The sequence below is a fragment of the Lissotriton helveticus genome, chromosome 7 (genome assembly GCF_964261635.1).
Source record: "Lissotriton helveticus chromosome 7, aLisHel1.1, whole genome shotgun sequence".
NCBI classification, from domain to species: Eukaryota; Metazoa; Chordata; class Amphibia; order Caudata; family Salamandridae; genus Lissotriton; species Lissotriton helveticus.
The window spans coordinates 1,264,280,435-1,264,304,932 of record NC_136068.1 but is presented as its reverse complement, the minus strand read 5'-3'; the positions used below and the strand labels follow the sequence as shown (position 1 = coordinate 1,264,304,932).

At 43.5% G+C, this 24,498-nt stretch overlaps 1 protein-coding gene across 1 annotated transcript in view; it reads right to left on the bottom strand.

Moving 5' to 3' along the window:
- Positions 1-997: 997 nt before the first annotated feature.
- MRPL27 (mitochondrial ribosomal protein L27) overlaps positions 998-24,498 on the bottom strand; it is a 43,276-nt gene continuing 19,775 nt past the window's right edge. The window contains exons 2-4 of the mRNA XM_078654464.1: positions 12,575-12,700; positions 6,709-6,776; positions 998-4,442 (exon numbers count right to left, since the gene is read on the bottom strand). Coding sequence (XP_078510590.1) covers positions 4,236-4,442; positions 6,709-6,776; positions 12,575-12,700 — 401 coding nt within the window. The 3' untranslated portion in view covers positions 998-4,235. The remainder of the gene's footprint in view (positions 4,443-6,708; positions 6,777-12,574; positions 12,701-24,498) is intronic.

The following is a 24,498-nucleotide window of genomic DNA, read 5'->3' as shown; positions in this document are numbered from 1 at the left end:
GTGTTCTGTTCACTCAGAAAGTGAAGGAACAATAAAGATGTTAAAATCTTGTTTTTAACTTGTCATATTTTATCTGTGTTCAGAGACAGGGGCCAGAACACAATTTACGTTGTCTTACAATTATTTTTCTTTCTCGAAGTGAAGAGTTCTGGGATTTTTTAAAGTGAACTGTCGGACGTGCTGTACAAAGAGTGTGAAATGAAAGCGGTCAGTTTTTTTTCTAACAGCATTTAAATAGCTAATAAGTGAACTGTACAAACATTCCAAAATATATTTCAGAAGTTATGAAAGCCCATTTTTTGTAATTTTGTGTGAAGAAAAAATAGTTTAATAGGATGAAAACAAATTGGAACACTTTACTTGGTGATGTTCAAATGATAAATAGGTTTGGTGTAACCCAATGTTTACAGATTGTTTATACACTATTGTTTTAGCAGTAAACCTGCATGTTAGTAGGAAAGGTTTTGGCAATTTCAAAGTTTACTGTCTGTAAAAGACAGTGCACTGCCACATCATGATTTTGTAATATATTTATTAAAAGTGAGATTGTAAACATGAACTGAGAAACACTGTGCTCTGATGTCAATGCTGTTAGTGAACTAGGAGGCAAGTCAGGGATCATATGCACCCTATATGTGGGCTACATTCTTATCATACATTGAGCAAACATTTAGTCTATTTAATCAACCAAAAGGGTTTTTTTGTACAGCAGAAATGCTGGACTTAAATATTTGAAGGTGTTCTCAAATGTGACCATGAAGAAAAAGGTGGTTTGTAAAATAAAGTATTTGCATAGGATCACACAATTTGAGACCAGTTTATGATGCAGAGAAATCACTGGAGCAAAGTATCAGGGAAGTACATTACAGTTAGGTCAAGTAGATTATTCAAGTTATTAAACCTGCAGGTCTAGTAATATTTTTATGAATTTCCGAAGCCTGAGTAGCAAACAATAACTCATTTTCTTGTCTCTACCAAGATAAACATACACAGACAATCATTAGCAACATGGTTTTAATTAAAAGAAAAAACTCAGTACTCATACAAAGACTACATTTTTTTAACAGCAGAAACACTTAAATATGACATTTACAACTGCAATACTCTTTTGGATATCATTACAAACAGATTGTTTCCCTCAGACTCATGGTCACACAAATATTACACTCATGCGATCTGTTTTATTAAATGCTGTCATTATTTTTTGCTGAGATCTAGCTCAACCTTTCAATGCCACCCTGAGTTGTAACAACTTGGTGGGGTCTGCTTTGCCCTCCAATTTGGTATAATATACAATTCCTGTAACATGCCTGCCAATCCAGGCTTGGATCTTTCCCTCATCTTTGGGCATTAAAGCAAAGCCTTGTTCTCTCATTTTGAGTAGCCAATACACCTTGTCACCACCTTCTTGAAAGTATTGTAGCAAGAGACTAGTAACAGCGACAGTTGACCTGGTGTCCCAAGGTACGTATATCCATTACAGCAAGCATCACAGGTCTGCCTAAAAATTATATCATCTCAACTTGAGCCTGGGGCACCACTGCTCCTACAGCTGTAGGTGGAAATGAGAGCAGGCTACAGCAGAATATTTTTTAACTCCTAAATGTGTCATGCCTTAGACTTCTTATTTTTGAAAATGCTGATCCTATCAACTTCCTTTAAAAGGCATAACACTATAAGGCAATTGGCAGCCTGGAAGCATGTACAATATGGATGTTATCTAACCAAAATAGATACTACTCTCTCTGACAAACAGTGTGGCCTGAGTTGGTAAGAAAGAACTAAAGGAACTAAAACACTGAAGGTAAGTTTACTGGTGCACCATTTTTGTGGACATCACTCATCCTCCAGAATCACCCCAAATGCCTCTCAGCATCTGTATAATGTCAGAGCTTTTAGCTGGATGTTCAAGATGCTCTTCCATATCAAACTGCTATTCATTTCTTGTAGGAATTGCAGCTACATTCTTAGACGATTACTGTGACCCTGGTTTAAGCAGACCAGGTACTTTTTGGCAGCCTCAGAATTGGCCCTTGCCAACCTGTATGTGAACACCCTGCCAGATGGGATTATTAATTTTAAGGTTACCCAGAAAGCTCTCTTTAGTCCCAGTGTTACCTACTCCTTCACAAAGATGCTTTATATCAACAATCTATGCCTTTATTTTGTCTGCTGGCAGGCAGTTTAGACCCTGCAATGCATGTAGCTCAAATGAGTATGTCCTCTTAGGTGTAGGTCCCTTAGAACATTCAGAAACCCCGAATCTTCCCAGGATGACCCCAGGAGTGATACTAGTGGATAGTAGATGAGGGGTAATCAAACCAGTGCTCAGCAACCCCCGAACTCTGCCGAGATGTCCACTTATGTAAACAGAATAGGAGTGAGACTGGGCTACCTAGAGTGGTTTGGATAAAACCCGGTTATGGTCTACGGTCTTCAGCTTTTCACCTTGCATAGGAAGGCAGAGTGAGAGATTTGTTGAGTGATCACACAGAGAAGGAAGACCAGCAGTGACATTCCCTCAAAGTGCAGAGAAGGACTTTGTGTTCGGTTGCAAGTCCCATTTTTACTCATTGCTTAGTTTTTTCGCCAGAGGAAGAATGCGTCTAATACTCTGTACTACTACTAGCGATCAAATTTCTGTAGACGGGAAGCATCCCTCCTTTGTCTTGCTTCACTTTCATTCATCTAGTACTGTTGTATTTCCCCTTTTGGCTCTCCATTTGGTTACACGTATTAGTAGCTTTAGAGTGCCTTTGCTTTGCAAAACCACACATAATACATTTGTTTTTGTGACATATCTTAGAAATCTGCTGTGATTATTATTTGGTATTCAGTGACTCTTCTTGGGATTCAGTCTGAACATTTCATACAAGGACGAACAACATAGTGTACTGTTTTCTTGTGCCCGGTCAGCTACATCTCCTAATGTTTTTAGACATAATACAGTAGCACAGCTTTAATTTTCTAACACAATATCTCTTATCATATGAACTGTGTCTCAGTTCCCTGGAGAGCAGAGGGCAGAATTCCAGGAGAGAGACCAGTCTTGGAGCAAGGAGGCAGCCTTGCGTAAACTGAGTTTAGACCTATGATGTGAACCACCTAACCACACATATTAGGTTTGGGGTTCGGTGCTAATCCCAGAGATCACCAATATATCCCTGTGCTCACATAGTGAGGGTAGACTTAGATATATTAGTTGCCATGGTCAGGTTGTTCATCGTTTACAGCCCGATACTAATGTTGATTACGTTGCTTAGTTGTAACTGTTTATAATCTCAGCACGCCAGCTTCAAAACAGACAACGATAGTCTCAATTAATATATTGTAAACTTCCTTCGTGTCTTTCTTCTGTTTACAAAGGACATGCATTAGTGAGAAAGAAAGGTGATGGTCTGTTTTCACGCTGCCCTTGGGGACTAGAGGTTCATGTTCTAGGTTTCCCGAAATCACCCTTTTCTCTGAAAAGGTTAGGAGCTTAGGTCTGATTTGGGCCTACAGGTAGTAATGTGGTAGAGACTCAGTCCCTATATTCTGACATCCTGTTCTCCCAAGGCACAGTTCTGTTTCCAAACAGAATCCCTGAAGCAGTACAACTGGTCTTTATTTCTTAAAATATACAATGCCAGGTAAAATTGCACTGCATCAGTGCAGCAGGTACATGTGCTGTGTAGGTTAAGAGCATACAAAATAGTTTGTATGGAAAGGGAGACTCGGAATCCTGGCGTCTAGGGCTCCATAGTCACTGGTTTTACATTATAGTTGCTGAGAAGTGAATCATTCTTATCAAATCTTTATCCTCTTCTGCTGAGATTGCTACAGTTCATTCTTATTTTCCAGAGCAAGTTGTTAATTACAGAGTTATGAATAAGGTTATTTCGCAAAACAGTATTAAATCTTTCTCCTTCTGCTGAGTTTGCTACAGTTAGCTGTTATTTTCCAAAGCAATTTTTACATTACAGAGTTATGAATAAAGCTATCTTGCAAAACAGTATGAAATCTTCCTCCTCTTCTGCTGAAATTGCTACAGTTCGCTGCTATTTTCCACAGCGAGTTGCACATTACAGAGTAATGAATAGGGTCATCTTGCAAAAAAGTTTGTGGGTAATTTTTTATTTTGAGACAACGAAAAAGAGCTTTCAGATATCTGGGAATGCAAAAAACAATCTCTTCACCAAGGCGACCCTTCATATCACTGAGTGTAGAACTATAGTAGAAACACACAACACAACTCAAAGCATGTCCACCAGTCTGAATCTTGCCACCTGTGGGGTGGGTACAACGTTGATGAAGGTTTTGTAGATGATGGCCCCCTTGGGCAAGCGACAGATGACTTCTGTGCTGTCAGGACTCTCGGGAGGTGGCACAAAAACTTCCTTGGTGAATCGGACTATTCCTTCTTCCAGTGCAAAAATTGTCTTGTTCCGACCCATTCCCACCTGGAAGAAAGATGCATTTAAAGTGAATGCAAATGGATGAGGAAAGCAAATAGAAGTTTGCTCAAAGAGAAACCAGGGACATATAGCCAAGGGCACTGAGGGGACCTCAGGATTAGGAGGATAGAAAGAGCCGATGAATTTATGGAGGACTTGCAGTAAGACCTACACACAACAAAGGGGCCATGGAGTATAAAAAAGTAGCTGTAGGAAGTGTCATGAAACGCAAAGGGGATCTGAACAGAGTCATGTATTTCAAGGGGTACAAGGAGTGAGGTTTGCAAAACGAAAGGGGCTTGGAGAGAGTTAGGCAATACATGAGCATGGAGTAGATGTGTTTGATTTAATAATAATAAAATAATTTTAAACTTACCTTCCCGCCGTCCGGGTCCCGCGTCGTCTCTGCTCCTGCTTCCGGCAGGAACAGGAAGCAAGCAGCCAAGCTCCCACCCCTAAGCCAATCACAATGCTGCCAGCAGCGTTGTGATTGGTCGGAACGCCACCCAGAAAGGGGCTAATGGCCCGGCCATGCATTTGCAGCCTGCATGGGAGAAGGGCAGAGTGCGCATGACTGGCTTATCGGCTCCAAAGGGCCGACCAAACCAGTCATGCACACTCAGGAGTGGGCACACCACTCCTTCTCTGCCCAGACCTGCTCGCAGAGCAGCCCCTCCCTCAACCAACCCCTTCTGCTTTCTCGCGGTGCGAGAACCAGAAACATAAAATTATAGTTATTACCATTTTATGTTTCTTCTTCTCGCACTGCGAGAAAGCAGTGGGGGGGACGCTCCTCCGCCCTAGTGGAGGAGCCGCCCCTGCATAAATATCTCCCAACAAAAGTTCCACTTGGGCTCTTATTACCCCAAATATGCTAAGACTGGAGTTAGAGTAGTATGTTAACATAGTAGTCAAAATATGCAGAGTGCGAGTTTGGTTACATTTAGCAATAAAATACAGATTGCAATGTGTACAAAGATATTTATATGAGGTTTTGCTCTCAAATATTACCACAAACAAATTAGTTTAAAGATCAGCACAGCAGGAACTTTGGAAATGTTCGAAAAACAGTGTGGTTTTAACCTAGGACATTAGTAGTAACTGCTCTTGGTGGTCCGTCTAGTGACTGCAGGCAATTAGTATCTCCTCATGCACAAACAAATGTTTGGTGTAATTTATTAATTTTAGAAGCAAATGGCAGCACTAAACCAAGCTACACTAAAATTTCAAAGAGCAAATCTCTACTCTAGAGCGGGTTTCTTTTAGATTGTTGTCAAACAAATGTACATCTTGCAAGATACGCATTTTAAAGCTTAACAGGGGAACAAACTGGTCATCTTGTACCTGTTATGCTTTTTAGTGTAACAATGACCACCACCTAATAAATTCTATACTATCCATTAACTGCATATGATCTGATGCATTAACTGCTTGAAGGATTTCGGGCTTGTGAACATGTATTCTTGCATCATTTTCACCAGCTATGACCCATTCTCAGATTTTCAACAGAAAAACAAGATCTTACTACCTCTTTTCTGTGATAAAATGATTTTTAATCAGGGTTCAAATAAAGCATGATGTGTTCTGCTTCCGTTTCACTCTCAACGAGTTACGGTTATATGTACCCCAGCCTCCAATTAATTCTGGTACACATTTCTCTTTGATAGTTTATGGAAGCTATCTCTCGTGTTATACAGAGGAAAAAACATCCGTGGTATGGAACGACTATGGAAACATCCATCCAAAACTTTAAATAAAGCAAGCTATCTTCCTTCTATCTTTTGGGCTACTTGACTTTAAAAACAGCTGGCTCCGAATGACTGGGTGAATTATACTAATAATTGTTTATCTACTACATTTTCTACCCGGTTTCTTCTAACTCTTCCTATATTTGTTATTGAGTTGTGCCATAATTAAATACAATTATATGAAATGAAACGAGAGAAAACACCCTGAATATTAATCAAGATTATTCCTATACTCTTAAAGTGTGTAGTAGACACGTGCTCCACGGACCTTTTCTCTGTTGCCATGGACTGCCTTTGATCTTGTTGGTGGTGCATACATTGTGTTTGATAGCAGAGAAATCACTGGTACAGACACAGCTCTTTTTTTTACTAAAATCAGTGGACATGAAAAACCCACTGAACCCCAGTGCAAGGTAAAGCTTGACAAACATACTCATACCATACTCCTCACGTTCAGGTTTGCACAATCAAATTCTAATATTCACATCAAGACAATACACATATAGGGTGTAAAAGTGACTTACGTGAGCGCCTGGGTGCCAACGAATCACACGCTGTGTTGCTAAAATATTTCCAGCGTGAACAAATTTCCCTGAAAGAAAAACACCCGACTCAAAAGGAAACTCAATAGTGAGAAAATTGGGGTAATTGGGGTGGGAGGTAGGTAGGAAGGAACTTTAAAAAAACAACAATAAATGCTGCTAATACTTGAGAAAAAACACATGTTCATGTTTTGCATATGTTCACATGTCCTATTTGCCATCTACCAGTGAAGTGTGGCTCAGTGGTTAGAGGCGGTAGACCCAGAAGCTGAGATCGACCGTGGACCAGGGTTCGATTCCCCGCCTCGGCGGGTCTCGGGCTCAAAAATTCCACGGACTTGACAATTCTCGCTCCGGTGCCTACTCGAATCACGGGGTCACACTCTGCAACTCTGGGCAATAGCTTGCTTAATCTCCACTACAGCCCCTCGCGGCGGGATGCCTGGCTTTCACCTTGTGGACACCCTGCCGGGGTTTCTCACAGGGGAATACCAGGACGGGTTCCCTAAGCAAGCGCCAGGATGCCCTTTGGGTGACAGGTTTGCGCTATATAAGTACACACACACCTACAAGTACGCCCATGAAGTTCTGGTTTAGAAAACTATGAGACATGACCTCAGGAGGTCCCATGAATTACAAACTATTACTGCTTTGCTGTACATGGGTTATGAAGCACCGGATCCAGCACAAAGTTCTGTGGCCATTCATGTAGAGCAACACAACCCAGCCACGGACTGATTGACTAAACTCGAGAGAGCTGCACTGTAAGCTCTTTTTTAGGTTGAGACGGTTAGAAAATAGTCTCAAATAAGGCGCAACAGCTGCATAAACAAATCTGTTCTTTGTTAAAGAGTATAGAAAGGTGTGATGGGAAACAGGCTTGTGCAGATCAAGTATGATCTATGTGGTATGGCTCGTTAAGGTAAAGATAACGCCTGGAAAGATTTGTTTTCCAGTGGGGTATTTCGCCAATGTATTACATGAAAATGGTGATAATGAAAAGCCTCTATGGCTAGAATTCAGTCATATTCTAGGAGTTCTGTGATCCTGGCTGAGTTCGAAGTCAGATCTAGGTGTTGCTGTTCTGCACTGGAAAGTGGTGGCAAAGGTATTTTGTTTCCCTGAGTCACAAGGCAGCAGTTAAATAAAATAATAAATAAAGAAGGGGGAGGGGAAGAATAACTAAAGGATGCATTCCCATGGAGTGTTGAAAGAAAAAGAACAAATAGTCACCTAAATTCAGCAGTGGAAGGGTACAAAGAATTCAATCAAAAACTATGTAAACAAGAAATGGTTTAGGTGCAGGACAAGAATAAGTATGGCAAGTCATTGAATAAGGAAGGAGCACAGAGCTAAGATAGAAGAGAAATCTAATAAAAAGAACGGGGCTGACACAAATCGCACTGTATTATATTGTAGACAATAGGTCTTCCACAGCCGACCTTTTTCTTCTGCCTACAAGTGAGACCTAAAAGTGAGCAGAGACAGAAAACAGAGGAAAGCAGACTGTTATGGTTAATCTGTGACTTCATTGGCATGCAAGGCTTAGATAATAAGGACTAAGAAGTGCGCTTTTCGCTCTCTTGAGGCAATAGCCGGGAGGTCTCTCTTTCCCTTTTTAATTTTGTTATAATTGCCTATTTTAAAAAGACATTTGAGTTCATTGAATCTTGCGTGTTTCAGCTTGACTAATAAGCGTTTTTAATTCAGGACACTCTGTGGAGACCTCCTAGAGATCTCTCTTCCCCCCCACCTCGCTACCGGGCCACTCTAAGCAGAGTACCGACGCTGAGAGCCGGTCTCGGGTAGCCGATCCCAAATTAGCGGCCATATTGGGTGTGGGCGAGCGCAGTGACGCGCTCCAGCTGCAGATAAAAGGCTTTCATTGTGCGCGAGCGCCTGACTAAGAAGTGCGCTTTTCACTCTCTTGAGGCAATAGCCGGGAGGTCTCTCCTTCCCTTTTTAATTTTGTTATATTTGCCTATTTTAAAAAGACATTTGAGTTCATTGAATCTTGCGTGTTTCAGCTTGACTAATAAGCATTTTTAATTCAGGACACTCTGTGGAGACCTCCTAGAGATCTCTCTTCCCCCCCTCGCTACCGGGCCACTCTCAGCCGAGTACCGACGCTGAGAGCCGGTCTCGGGTAGCCGATTCCAAATTAGCGGCCATATTGGGTGTGGGCGAGCGCGGTGACGCGCTCCAGCTGCAGATAAAAGGTTACGGTCATGCTTCCGCGCTGCGGACGCGGTCAGCGGACGCGCCGGACCTGCGCCGGAGTCATGCCAGAGTCCTGCCCGTCTGCGCCCGTCCGCGGCCGGACGGGGCAAGGGGCCATTACTCCTAGTCCTTTAAACAAAGATCCTATAAGCTACAATAACACTAAATTACACCTGTTACGACCTATTGAGATGGCGAAATGTCAACATACATTGGATCCTGTTAAGCCTCTATTATTATGCCAACACTGTCATAGGCATTTTAAAAAGCACGACCATCGGGATAGAGACCACACGTCCACCACACCATACAATTTGGCACTTCTAAATTGTAGATCCCTGCCAAAACATTGCACAGAAATAGGATTTCTAATAGAAGAACATACATTGGACGCCATATTCCTGACTGAAACCTGGCTTCAAACAGGTAATGAACCAGATATTGTTCGTGCCCTTCCTCCAGGGTACAATATCTGTAGAATAGACAGTAGTACAGGAAGAGGTGGAGGGCTAGCTATTATTTACAAGGACAAGTATAGCTGTCGCCTCCTGCCTTCAACCTTTAAAGAAGGAGAAAACCTCCCCTTTTCTCTAGAGCTATCTCCTACTGACTGTCTATCGGGCACTCTGATATATTGACTGTCTATCGGGCACTCTGATATATCGTCCCCCTGAGGCGCTAAATGATTTCGTTCCAAAATTGATTGAACTAGCTTCAGAACAAGTGATAGCCATGGCTAATTATACCACCTTAGGAGACTTTAATATTCATCTAGATGACTCCTCTTTGTCCACCACCAATAATCTTCTATCAGGCCTCCAGGCCTTAGGTCTTGACCTAAAGTGTCTACTTCCTACCCACGGTAAAGGCCACCTACTGGATCCCGTATTCAGTAACTTGCAAAATCTTACTTCAGTAGATCCTATCCCTCTACCCTGGACCGACCATTTCTTAATTCCCCTGTTCTGGGTCACTAAAAATACGAGAGGGGCACCTCCCCCCAATGTAACATACGTCCGAAAGTGGGGCAAGTTACTCTTGGATAAATGGCAAGCCTCTCTTAAAGCTACCCAGCCTGTAATAGGAACTAACATTGAAGAGGCAAATACCAACTTTAACACCTGGATCCAAAATACGTTGGATTCCACTCTTCCCAAAGTCATCACACAGAAATGCAACAGGAAAAACACTGCACCCTGGTATAGCCCTCAACTAAGATTGCTAAAACAAACATGCCGTAGACTTGAAAGAACCTGGAGAATTACTCCCTCGAAAGACACAAAAGATACATATAGACAAGCTATCAGGAGCCATAAAAAGGAGATAAAAGAAACGCAGGCTAAATTTTATGAGGAAAAAATAGCCACTGCTGCTAACTCTCCCAAAGAGATCTTTCGAATAGCGAAAACTCTGATTACTCCGGCACAAACACCCCCTTCCAGGGAAGGAGCCCTGGAACACTGTAACAAACTTGCAGTATTCTTCAAAGAAAAAATAGAGATGATATATAACACCTTTCCCTCTAATCAAACCGATATAGATGGTCAGCATCTCACTGATTTAACCGGAGTGCCCATTTTAGATCAATTGGACCCTTTGACATTAGAGACACTTGATACAATCATTTGTAAAGTAGTCTCAGGTTCTCAGATAGATGCTGCGCTGCCCAAACAGTTAAAAGCAATAATTAAATCCGTCCAAACTACCATAATGGAGATATTAAATCTCTCCATATCGACAGGTATAGTCCGTTTATTATGGAAGTGTGCAATGGTGAAAGCACTAATCAAAAAGCCCAGTCTGGATCCTTCCATTCTATCTAATTATCGACCAATTTCCCTCCTGCAATGGCTTAGTAAATTGGTGGAGAAACACGTAAATAACATTCTCACCAATCATCTCGAATCGAACAATCTGTTGGATGACACCCAGACTGGGTTTCGACCAAACCATGGAACGGAGACTGCATTGCTGTTAGTAACAGAAGAGGCAAGGAAATTGGTAGACGAGGGAGGAAGGGCAGCTATCATCTTGTTGGACCTCAGTGCAGCGTTCGACACGGTCAAACATTCCATCTTGATCAACCGTCTCAGAATGAGCGGGGTGTCGGGCGCTGCACTGAATTGGATTACCTCCTTCCTCAGTAACCGCCATTTCCAAGTCTTTGAGGGAGATGTAGTTTCATCTACTCAGTTGCTGGAATGTGGGGTTCCACAGGGTTCGACATTGAGCCCAACGCTCTTCAATGTTTATATGAAGCCGTTGGCAGCCATAGTACATCCATTCGGCATTAAGATCGTCAGCTACGCAGACGATACCCAACTAGTGGTATCGCTGGGCCAAGACGTGGGCTCGTCTGATGAGCTGACACCCTGCCGTGAAGCTGTGGCCGGATGGATGAAGGACTCCTACCTCCGTCTTAACGGAGAAAAAACTGAAATCATGTTGTTAGGCAATGCCGCCCCTGCTTCCATCATGCCCCCATGGCCCACATGTCTGGGCCCAGTTCCGCTACCCAAACCGCACATCCAGAGTCTGGGAGTGTGGCTTGATGACAAATTGACCTTCAATCACCAAGCCACAATACTATCATCAACATGCTACAGCCTGTTAAGGATGATACGAAAAATTCTCCCTCTCCTCCCTTTTGTAGCACGAAGGATTATGATTCAGGCTCTAATCCTTTCCCGGCTAGATTATGGGAACTCCCTACACTTGGGAGCTCCACTGTCCACCATTAACAAATTAAAGGGGGTACAAAACAGTGCAGCCAGACTGCTCCTCCAGATCCCCAGGAGACAATCGGCCAAACAAGCCCTCCGTCAGCTACATTGGCTACCAATGAATGCCAGAATTCAATTTAAAACACTATGCATAGCCTATAAAGCCATTTAGGAAACAGGCCCTAACATTCTTCACCCCTTAATACCACTCTACCTACCATCCAGGTCGCTTCGATCCAGCAACCAGTTCTTAGCCTCTACCAGAAAGATAAAGAAAGCAAGATGGGGGGGCCGCTCTTTCTCACATTCAGCGGCTAAATTGTGGAACGCCCTTCCCCAGTCTTTAAGAGAGCTACGTAGCCTGACTGCCTTCCGTAAACACCTGAAGACACATCTTTTCGACTAGTAGTCTTCACTGAATTGACACTCTTGGTTCTGAAGCGCTACGAGGCCTCCGGGTAGTTAGGCGCTATATAAATATTCTTTCAATTCAATTCTTTCAATAACACCTCACAAGATGGATGAAGCCCGTAATCAGAGAACTTTGTTTGATGCCCAGAAGACAGGAGGTTCGGAATGCAATTAGTGACTACAGTGGTCATCATGCTGATGTGAATATACCAAAGTTCCAAGTCAAAGAGACCATGGGCAAGCCAGGCATGTATACATTTTGGACTCTTGGTCCTGTAGAGAGGCCCTGTATATCCAAACCCCACCTAATTAATATAACCACAAAACAGAATCTTGGTTATAAAAGTCAGGCTCTGTAAATCTATGTGTTCCCCATCCCTTCAAACTCTGCTGAAACCTTGTCACATAGTTAGGGTCTATGTAAAACTGGGTCACACCCTGACACATACTTTAATGGTTCTGTAGACAGGCCCTTTTAATTACCCACACCTTACCATCTAGTGTCTTGGTCCCATAACGCTTTCCAGGACTTTTGCCACCACGGTTTTTCGAGCTGCCTCCAGACTTCTTTGATGCCCATCTTGACTGGCACTGGGTGAGAGGTGCCAGAGTTAAGACTCCTGTCACAAATAAAAAGAAGCTGTAGTCAAGAAAGATGCAGCGTCCAAGGTTTCTATCACATTAGTTTAGTTAGTTCCCATCTTATCATCGGTCTAGATGATGCTACACACGATTCCCAGACGCAACATCACATCTCACGCCTTGTTGATGAATCTCTGATATGATAGAGAAAGCACCTAAGCAGGATAGGGGGTGGTGGTGTCCTCAAGAAAAGATGAGGAAATGTGCCCCTAAAGGTTCAAAATAGTAATTCATGTAGCAATCAATTAAAAAGTCTTGGGACTCAAAAGGCTCAAGATTAGAAACAATGAAGGTTTACTAAAAATATTAAAGAATAACACAGAAGGCAAACATATAGTCAATCTCAAAATCAGTCAAAATGCATAATAATAGGCAGTTAGCATAAGGCTCATTTGTCAAATGCTGGCAGCATTTAAATAGATGCAGCATGAACAAAATCGGGAAAATAGTCTAATTCCATCCTTAGATGCTCAGAAAAAGGGCACACACAGACTCAAATCTTAGCTTTTTACAGACCAATTTCATGATGTATACCACACAGTCAGCTTAAGGTGAATAAATGTGTCATGTCGATGAATCAAAATAAAGGATTAATACAATGCCACCATCCTAGCACTTTCACTCTGACCTAATGTCGTCACACATAACACTACAAATCTGGTTTCATAAACAATGAAAGTCACACGAGTGAATTAATTCACAGTGAATAAGTTATGAAGAGACCTTGGAGAGATAAATTAGCAAAAGAACTTCCTCCAAGGCTCTCCAAAAACAAAGTGCCATCTCAAAGCATCAGTGCACATTTTGCTGCAAGCAGTGTCAATGGGAAATGAAAATATGATATAAAAACATAGCTACTATGAAATCCAATATGGCGTTGAGGCTTAATTGAGGCCCAGTTCAGCCTATGCCAAGAAAATTCAGAGTGACACACTTTTCCATCCTTTCCTCTGACCAAGAGACCAAACTCCCTCCTTTAATCCCTCTATTCATGCTGAATCAACTGTTCTACAATAGCTCCGAACAAACATGTTTCAGGTAACTCCGTATAAAAGTAGCAACTGTTTTAACGAGTCACCACAGGTGTTATTTATTTCCAAAACCACTTTACATTCTTTTTCATATGCACACTTAGCCAACAGTTCAACACACAATCTCATTCGCACGACATTAAACTGCTTTATTAATTAAAGCAGCCCACTTTAGGCATGTATCAATGACTTTCTTCCACTTCTCCCACAAAGTTAGAGCGTCACAATGCAGCTACAACAAAATGGAGACACCGCACGTTCCCAGGTGAGCAGAAAAGAACACAGTGCAAAAGAAAACTAATAACTCTTTTACTAACGCAAACACAGGAATAAACAAGCATTTACAATGCAATAGGTCTCGGGTTAATTAAGTTTGAGCTATTGGCATTGCTAAATATTGCAACACCAACTGCAACAAAAGTCTATAAATTGTAGGCCAAAAAAATGTTTATTTATTTCTGTAGCAATGGTGGCATGCTGCGCTTTAGATGAATATGTTTAAAAGTAAAGTGCTCCATACTGCGATTGCTACAATAGTTAATTGTGGATGTGTTAACAATTGATGTGTGCACTGATGGCTGGTGGTGTGTGTGCCTGTAGAAATTGTGCACTGATGCTGTGTGGTTGTGTGTGTGTGTGTTTATCTGTGTGGTTGTCTGTGTGGTTGTGCGTGTGGTTGTGCGTGTGGTTGTGCGTGTGGTTGTGCGTGTGGTTGTGCGTGTGGTTGTGCGTGTGGTTGTGCGTGTGGTTGTGCGTGTGGTTGTGCGTGTGGTTGTGCGTGTGGTTGTGCGTGTGGTTGTGCATGTGGTTGTGCATGTGGTTGTGCATGTGGTTGTGCGTGTGGTTGTGCGTGTGTGTGTGTGCTTGTGTGTGCGCGTGTGTGTGTGCTTGTGTGTGTGCTTGTGTGTGTGCTTGTGTGTGTGGCTGTGTGTGTTTGTGTGTTTGGTTAGGTGTGGTTGTGTGTATTTATGTGTGTGTGGTAAACAGTTGTTTATTAATTCAATGTGCATTGAAAAATACTACACCTCACCCAAGCCATTCTTATAGCTTCAAGGGCTGGGAACAGTCTGAATTGCGGTATGAGAGTCTGGTGGCTCAGTGCACTAATGTGTCCAATGCAGGGGCCTGTGTTTGACCTCATGGTCACAGCTTCAAATCCTGGCGGGTCCACTCAGCCTTTCATCCATCTGAGGTTGATAAAATGAGTACCATTGATTTGGGCAACAATAAACATGTTATTCAGCATCAAGATATCTGTGCGTGAACATGCGCTTTATGAATACAAATGTTAGGTTATGTTTGCAGTTTGGAGGAAAATGTGTGAATTTTTGCAGTAATGTGGAAGGCTCTAGTATCATCTGTGCCCCCATTCCCTGTACTTCTGAAGTGGTGTATTGAATGCTCAAAAGGAATAATGTAAAAACATGTTGGTGTGTGTTCTGTAGTGGAAGCGAGGAGATAGGGACAGTTAAAAGGAGGATGAAGACCTGATAGGACTGACCTGTTGATGTAACTACTTAAGGGCCAAACTTGCCACCTGTCTAAGTGGCTCTAGACTCTTGTATGAAGTCTCTGCGCTCTAACTTCAACAGACTTCCGATTCGCACGTTTGGCGCCATACATTTTTCACTTAAACTAAGTTCACTTAAAACCCCTTTGAAGTTATTTGCATATTACTCGCTACATTAAAAAAGCACTTGTGCCTTCAGTAACAGAAACTCATTAAATAAAATATTGCTTACAGACTAAATAAGACATACAGTGTAGCAACCGAAGTAAAAGGGCCAGTCCTCATGGGAGGTTACAAATGAAGACAGGGCGGTACAAAGGAGGGACTAACAAGCCTATTGACTAATCAGAACCCAAGCGTTTATGAAGGCCAATGACACAAGCCAATTAAAAATATGGGTGGAGAGTGGGCGGGGCTTAAAGAGCATACTCGGAGAGCAGAGCATGCGCTGCGCAGGCTCAACCTAAAAAAAAGTATCTCCGAAAGAGCAACTAGAGGAAGGACATATACCGGCAAGGAAGAAGTTATTCGCCCATGTTCCAGGGAAGGGGCACACAAACAAAGAGGAAGTGTAGTGGGAAAACGCTGACCAAAGAGAAGCAAGGCTATGAGAGCAATTAGAGCAACTATGGAGTCAACCAATGGTAAGCAGTAGGCAGAATCTATGCCCCCTGTAAGTAAACAAGATGCCTAGCAAGCAGCAGCACATGCACTGCATCAGGCAAGACCTAAAAAGCATATGTATGCATGCTGCGTTGCTTCCCTGAAGGTATCGCTTTTCGCTTGCATTAACAGCCTTTTTGCGTCACTGAATCATCATCTTAAAACAGATTTATTTTGGACATGAAAATCATTGAAAAAGGACATGAAAAATGACACATTAAAGAAACTAAAAATGTAAGAATAGATGGTATACTGGTGCTCTTCGTCCATGGGGTCACTACTCCCAGTCTTTGTTTTCTTTGCATGGGGGAGCAACACTCACCCATACTGTCATTAGTAAAAGTGGGAGATTTCCACAAAAATTACCCGGGAGGCAGCTATTACACTTCTTGGTCTCTTTGAGTAGAATCACAAAATACTTTATAGCAACCTATAACTTTACCTAACTTTACCTATTGGATATACCATCTATTAATTTACACTGAACTCCACATTTCTGTTACAATTTCACTCCGATGCAAAATATCAGTATACAGAATGGGTCGCACTCCGACTCCACCCACCAGCAGGTGTGCCCCAGGAGCATCATGGTAGATGCAGTCTTTGATAGCGTGTGCGCTATATCGAACAGTGTATTGTAGCAAGGTTGCAGCACCAACTCTGGACACCGGTGTTTCGGAATAGTTGTTCCTCGTCAGCAGAGTGTAGGTTATTCGGGGTTAGCTGTGCAGGCTGCCAAGTGTTCTCGGGTTGATACCTCTCACGGCGCGGGTGCGGGATCCGAGCTCGTCAGCTCTAGCTCAAGGGAGCCAATTAAATATACAGAATGGGTCGCACTCCGACTCCACCCACCAGCAGGTGTGCCCCAGGAGCATCATGGTAGATGCAGTCTTTGATAGCGTGTGCGCTATATCGAACAGTGTATTGTAGCAAGGTTGCAGCACCAACTCTGGACACCGGTGTTTCGGAATAGTTGTTCCTCGTCAGCAGAGTGTAGGTTATTCGGGGTTAGCTGTGCAGGCTGCCAAGTGTTCTCGGGTTGATACCTCTCACGGCGCGGGTGCGGGATCCGAGCTCGTCAGCTCTAGCTCAAGGGAGCCAATTAAATATACAGAATGGGTCGCACTCCGACTCCACCCACCAGCAGGTGTGCCCCAGGAGCATCATGGTAGATGCAGTCTTTGATAGCGTGTGCGCTATATCGAACAGTGTATTGTAGCAAGGTTGCAGCACCAACTCTGGACACCGGTGTTTCGGAATAGTTGTTCCTCGTCAGCAGAGTGTAGGTTATTCGGGGTTAGCTGTGCAGGCTGCCAAGTGTTCTCGGGTTGATACCTCTCACGGCGCGGGTGCGGGATCCGAGCTCGTCAGCTCTAGCTCAAGGGAGCCAATTAAATATACAGAATGGGTCGCACTCCGACTCCACCCACCAGCAGGTGTGCCCCAGGAGCATCATGGTAGATGCAGTCTTTGATAGCGTGTGCGCTATATCGAACAGTGTAAAATATCAGAACAGCTTTTAGAAACAATTCTTTGTTCCGGAGCAAGCCAGACATTAGAAGCATTTTTACCCGGTTCATCAGATCCCTTCTTGTTCATCTTTGTCTTTTTAGTGCCTTCCAGGAAAGCTACAATGGCACCTATGAGTTGTAGGCATTTGTATATGACAATAATAATTACATAGTGTGTACATTGGAAGGGAGCCTGCTCTTCGAAGAAAGTACGCTCGCAGGAGCTACAAAGGCAAGGAATTGTAAGCAGTAAAAACACTCTATTAATACAGCTGGTCTTTTCATTTTTTGTTGCACTTACCTATAGTTACTGTAAGCTTCTCTTGTAGATGTAAGCTCCCTTCAGCAGTACGAGCCCTTTTTATACCACATCTTCAGTAAGTATATCATACTGTGATGCTTGTTGTTTCATGGTTTCGAACGAATCATTACAAATGTAAATCCCCCCCTTACACCACTCACACATCTTACGAAGACTGAACCTTCTTCCAAATGGCTAAGAAACACATAAAATATCCTCTCCTGATAAAAGTGGATGACACTGCCCATCATACACACTCTCAGGGCATCTTTTCTGGCAGTCGGTCCCATCTTATAACATTGAACCCCGTTAGAGTCCATTACCACCATTACCACCATCCTACACATAGAAGGAACCTGCCTCAGGATAAGTCTAAGGAGCCGACTGTCTGCATTAGACATTGGTAAACATAAGCAGAGTGTGAATCAACAGAACTTCAGCATAGGTTGGTAGTATCTCTTTTGTCTATAACCATGTTCAATGGTGGTGCCTGCAATTTGCTTATCGGCTGTGATGCATTTGCGGACAATAATGTTTGATTTCTCAGGCTGAATATATTGGCATACACTGTACAACAATATATCCTTCCATCTCCTTAGGGCCCCATTGTCTCCCTCTTGTCAGGAAGAGTGGTGTGAAGAAAGGTGTGAAGCAATATCACAACCCCTGTATGGCTAAAAATACATTTGATCTCAATCAACAAAGGGAGAGATAGGGTTATAGGGCACTCTTAGACCCCAGTCAGTTATCAGATAAACAAAAGAAGAGTGTCCCTCAGAGAAGCGTTGTAGCACGTAAGATTCGAGGCCAGTTGTAAGTGGTCAGATACACAGACCAATTTCACGAAAAAATACAAGATTTTTTCAAGAAACCCTCACTCACCCTAGTGGTGACATACTTCATCATCGGGTCCACCGGGAGAGATCGAATACCTCCCCGGTGTGCTGCGACGCCAGGAGACTGCGGAGCAGGTTCTTGTGAGGGTAAAGTGTGAAAAAAGTTAAGTGAATTTAAAAATGTCCAGGTTTGTACCAAAAAATCATTTATTGGCTGGTCAACCTGACATATTAAAAATTAACTATGTGTAGGGAGAACTCACCAAGTAGAATATACTTGTGTTTCCCTATTAAAGAGAGGTCAACATGTTTCTGCCCGTGGTATGTGTGACTTTACAGGGCTTTCTTCAGGACCAGTTTGTGAGTGTCACCTTAACAGGTGTGGGCGCGCTAAGGCCCACCATGCCAAAGGCGGTGAAAGTTAAAAATAGCACTATGTATAAAAAAGGTGCATTAAAAGAAACAAACTAATAAGTCTGGGGAATTACCTCTGTTACGAGGAACCTAGAAGTTTGTACAAGAAGTGAACCACGCCCCATAGAACTCAGGAGGGGGGTGGGAGCGACAATGGCACACCGCCCGCAACGCTCTGCACCCTCTCGGTACCTAGCTGTTCCCTCGCTGGATCTCGTGGTCCAGCGAGGGAACAGCTAGGTACCGAGAGGGTGCAGAGCGTTGCGGCGGGGGGCCATTGTCGCTCCCACCCCCCTCCTGAGTTCTATGGGGCATGGTTCACTTCTTGTACAAACTTCTAGGTTCCTCGTAACAGAGGTAATTCCCCAGACTTATTAATTTGTTTCTTTTAATGCACCTTTTTTATACATAGTGCTATTTTTAACTTTCACCGCCTTTGGCAGGGTGGGCCTTAGCGCGCCCACACCTGTTAAGGTGACACTCACAAACTGGTCCTGAAGAAAGCCCTGTAAAGTCACACATACCACGGGCAGAAACATGTTGACCTCTCTTTAATAGGGAAACACAAGTATATTCTACTTGGTGAGTTCTCCCTACACATAGTTAATTTTTAATATGTCAGGTTGACCAGCCAATAAATGATTTTTTGGTACAAACCTGGAAATTTTTAAATTCACTTAACTTTTTTCACACTTTACCCTCACAAGAACCTGCTCCGCAGTCTCCTGGCGTCGCAGCACACCGGGGAGGTATTTGATCTCTCCCGGTGGACCCGATGATGAAGCATGTCACCACTAGGGTGAGTGAGGGTTTCTTGGAAAAATCTTGTATTTTTTCGTGAAATTGGTCTGTGTATCTGACCACTTACAACTGGCCTCGAATCTTACGTGCTACAACGCTTCTCTGAGGGACACTCTTCTTTTGTTTATCTAAAAATACATTTGAGCAGCCCTCAGGAATTTAGTAGTGGCTGTTAACGTAAGCTGTCATTAGAAGTAAATCTCAAAGCCACCAGACATACACAACACTACTGTGAAGTCGGATTAGGAGGCAAAGAAAAATGCGAAAGAGCACACAGACAACAGTAGATGTCCTTCAACCTCCAGGATATCACCAGTGGACCGGGTTTTGCACTCAAGGGATCTGTCAGGAAAGCAGATACCATGTTCTAATAGCATCCTGATGCGAGTACCCGGACTGAGATAGTGCGCAGCTTCCACTGCCTCAGACCAGTGTTTAGAGATGAGATGCTTCTCCCACTTTAGACAATCCAACAGCCCTAACAACCACCGAGACAGATTGCCATCCCAAGACCCTGACCAATGAGGTCATCCTTAGGACAGACTCTCTGCCAACACGAGATGAGCCCGTGCATCTAGAGGCAACAATACACAGACAATCTCATCAACTCACTGAACAGACATGGCCAAACCCTTGCCAAGATTGGGTGATGCGTTCACTTTCCATGGAGTGACAGTAAGAGAAAAAGGTGGGTAACTCATCTGCAGGTAGGAGAAGGGAAGAAGAGGAGGAGATGCTAGGAGATAGCATTGGCCAAAGAAAAGGTGTAGGCCAAACTGAGAGCAAGGGTTAGAAACATAAGGTTTACCTTGTTTCTTGCTTGCACTTAATCCTTGCCATTTATCCAGCACAACATTCTGACAGAGATTGCATAGAATTTGGTTAAAATATGCAAGCTCCTTTGAGGCATGTACACAATAAGGGGGTGCTGCACAATACACATGGTGCACAAACTAATCCCTCACAAAGATGAAGCCAGGCATTCACACAACTATTGTTCATCGACTACTGATGCAATCACCAGCAGGAACAGAGAAGTCTAATGTACTCACCAGGATCCTTCCAAGGTCGTATCTAGGACAAAGCAACGTGAAGATTTCCAGCATGGGACTGCGATACAGCGCTTAAATAGACCATATATAACTAGAACACAGGGGTCAGTGGAACCAGCAAAATGTGACTTTGCCTGCAGTGGCAAAAACTGGATTTGGTCCGGCATCTGGCCCAGAAAATGTGGCAACCAGAACCAATCTGCCTTTGAGATCCAATGTAAATATGAAAACAAGTCTGTGTCTTCATTCTGTGCACACGATGGTCTAGGACAAGGTTCTGTACTAGCAAGAATGTTACTTAAGAAAATGTGGTCCCCTCTACGTTCTGTACAAGCCACTGAGGACAACCTGAGCTGTTGTGGTTTGTGCAAGAGGGCCACATTAGCAGGGGTAAGCAGGAACCGAAATGCATAGGTTAATAAAAACGTTTAACTGACACAACATCCTACCTAAGAAAACAATTTGCATACTCTAAGAGGAATAAGACCGATCAACTTTTATTGTTATCAATTCATTACAGTGTTATTTCAACCAGCGCCTGCTTTTGCAGAGAATAAAACCACAACTAAATCAGTCATAGCTGCAACCTCCACAGTAAAGCTTGCATACAACCCGAAACAAGCATACAAGAAATCAAACCAATAAAGCCGAGATTTGCCCATCAAAGAGCACTACTTGCCAGGTACCGTGCAAATCAGAATAACTTAACAATGTGCCGAAAGCTTCCCCCCACAATGTGATGCCTCTGGCTGCGTGGCCGGCCTCAAGACCCAGAAAAGTTATTCTAGGCTCACAATAAGTCTGGAGAACCAGCTGTTCTATGAACAAGAAACGGCCGAAGCTGGGAAACATGAACTACTTTCTCTGCTCATAATCCTTCTGTGGCACGAAAATGCTTGGTTCGTCAGACTTGTTCCGGAATAAGGAAGGAATGATCACAAAAAAAGCGAGAAAACAATGTTATTTATGTACAGGAACGCAGTGTTTGTTGAGACACCTGGAGTCTGACAGTTTGGCAACACGGACATATTTTAATAGGCATGCTTGTTCTCCTCGCTTCCCACCGAGCAAGCTAAGTATGTTTTCCAACACCATGCACTATTGAAATAATAAATGCCCTCTCTGTGGCAGGCCGCGGTTGTTCTCATTGGAAGCTGGCAGTGGGTTTTAAATCGCTGACACCATGGGAAAAAAACAGACTACGACACAGATATCAAGCCAGGATGTTTTGTTTTGTCGAGCAATCAGGGAAGCTTTAAAAACGACTGGCGCGTGAGAAAACAGCGAGAAATGGTGGCTGTCTGCGCGTCTCACCTGCAGTGTTGTATGCAGAATACAAACAGGAAGAGAGCAGTGATCGGTGCGCGGCGGAGACGCTGGCACCGTGAGCGTGACCAAATCCGCGCGTGACCAGCTCTTGTCGCTCTCTCTCCATTGAGAATGCTGGGCGCGTGGCCAGATCTTGTCTCGTTTGTCGGCAAAAACGATTGCTTCGCGCGTCTCTAGGAAGAGACCTAAAAAAGCGTTAAATATGCATAATTCACATATGCCTCTAACTTTTAAATACTAACCAATAATAAAATCCTGTATGGGTAATCAGTTCAGCTTGTGAAGTCATAAAATTACTTTTAAAATGACTACTGAAAGATGTTTGACTATCCACGATGCAGGTGCGGCTAGTATCTCCCAATGCATTTGACTGTGCACTACAAAATATGTGCTTCTTGCTACTTTCCCCTCAGTGCTGTTATCGATTGCTCTGCTCCAGCACATGAATGCCCCTCACTGGAGAACTGGTCTTTAGAAGAGATGAGTAACTGTCTTTGTTGTACTGCATGGAAGATATTACCTCGGGCTAACACAAAAATAAAGTTTTGCATTACTCTCATCTGCTTCCTACAATAGCAATGAATATTCCATTCCAGTCTGCTATTTGGATGGTAGATTATGTTGTAATAATAAGAGATGCACTGTTTTTTACAAACTTTTATTAGTCAAATGGAAATGTGAGGACAGGGGATTAGAAGAAAAATACTCTGGGAGCTCTGCCTAGCTACAGGAACATTATGGAAGATTACTGATTTGCTATTTTGTGTGTGGTGGGTGTGAACATTATTCACCGCTACTACAGAGCATGATGAGATCTTATCAATTGCAAAAAACACAGTTGATGGACAGAATGTAGAACAATGTCATACATTCACCCCAGTACAAGGATCTGGGCCTAAATCCATCGTTTTTTTGCACTCCACACCACCCTGGGTTAGACACTGGCTATATGCAAATCAGCTCTGACCCTGTGCCTCATGGGAACAGTCCAGTCCGAACTACCAAGCCATGTCTTTCCCAGACCGGAATCAAGCATCCAAGGACCGGTTTCTGGCTATCAGGCTTCATCAGCCTGGATAGCTTGACTCCAGTGGTGTGGAGAGCCTGGGACTCACATCTGAGCATCCCCAGCCCACTCGGGGTGAAAATAGCAAAAAACACAGTTGATGGACAGAATGTAGAACAATGTCATACATTCACCCCAGTACAAGGATCTGGGCCTAAATCCATCGTTTTTTGCACTCCACACCACCCTGGGTTAGACACTGGCTATATGCAAATCAGCTCTGACCCTGTGCCTCATGGGAACAGTCCAGTCCGAACTACCAAGCCATGTCTTTCCCAGACCGGAATCAAGCATCCAAGGACCGGTTTCTGGCTATCAGCCTTCATTCAGCCTGGCTAGCTTGACTCCAGTGGTGTGGAGAGCCTGGGACTCACGTCTGAGCATACCCAGCCCACTCGGGGTGAAAATTGCAAAAAACATAGTTGATGGACAGAATGTAGAACAATGTCATACATTCACCCCAGTACAAGGATCTGGGCCTAAATCCATCGTTTTTTTGCACTCCACACCACCCTGGGTTAGACAGGGCTGGGGATGCTCAGACGTGAGTCCCAGGCTCTCCACACCACTGGAGTCAAGCTAGCCAGGCTGAATGAAGGCTGATAGCCAGAAACCGGTCCTTGGATGCTTGATTCCGGTCTGGGAAAGACATGGCTTGGTAGTTCGGACTGGACCCATGAGGCACAGGGTCAGAGCTGATTTGCATATAGCCAGTGTCTAACCCAGGGTGGTGTGGAGTGCAAAAAAACGATGGATTTAGGCCCAGATCCTTGTACTGGGGTGAATGTATGACATTGTTCTACATTCTGTCCATCAACTGTGTTTTTTGCAATTTTCACCCCGAGTGGGCTGGGTATGCTCAGACGTGAGTCCCAGGCTCTCCACACCACTGGAGTCAAGCTATCCAGGCTGAATGAAGGCTGATAGCCAGAAACCGGTCCTTGGATGCTTGATTCCGGTCTGGGAAAGACATGGCTTGGTAGTTCGGACTGGACTGTTCCCATGAGGCACAGGGTCAGAGCTGATTTGCATATAGCCAGTGTCTAACCCAGGGTGGTGTGGAGTGCAAAAAAACGATGGATTTAGGCCCAGATCCTTGTACTGTGGTGAATGTATGACATTGTTCTACATTCTGTCCATCAACTGTGTTTTTTGCAATTTTCACCCCGAGTGGGCTGGGTATGCTCAGACGTGAGTCCCAGGCTCTCCACACCACTGGAGTCAAGCTATCCAGGCTAAATGAAGGCCGATAGCCAGAAACC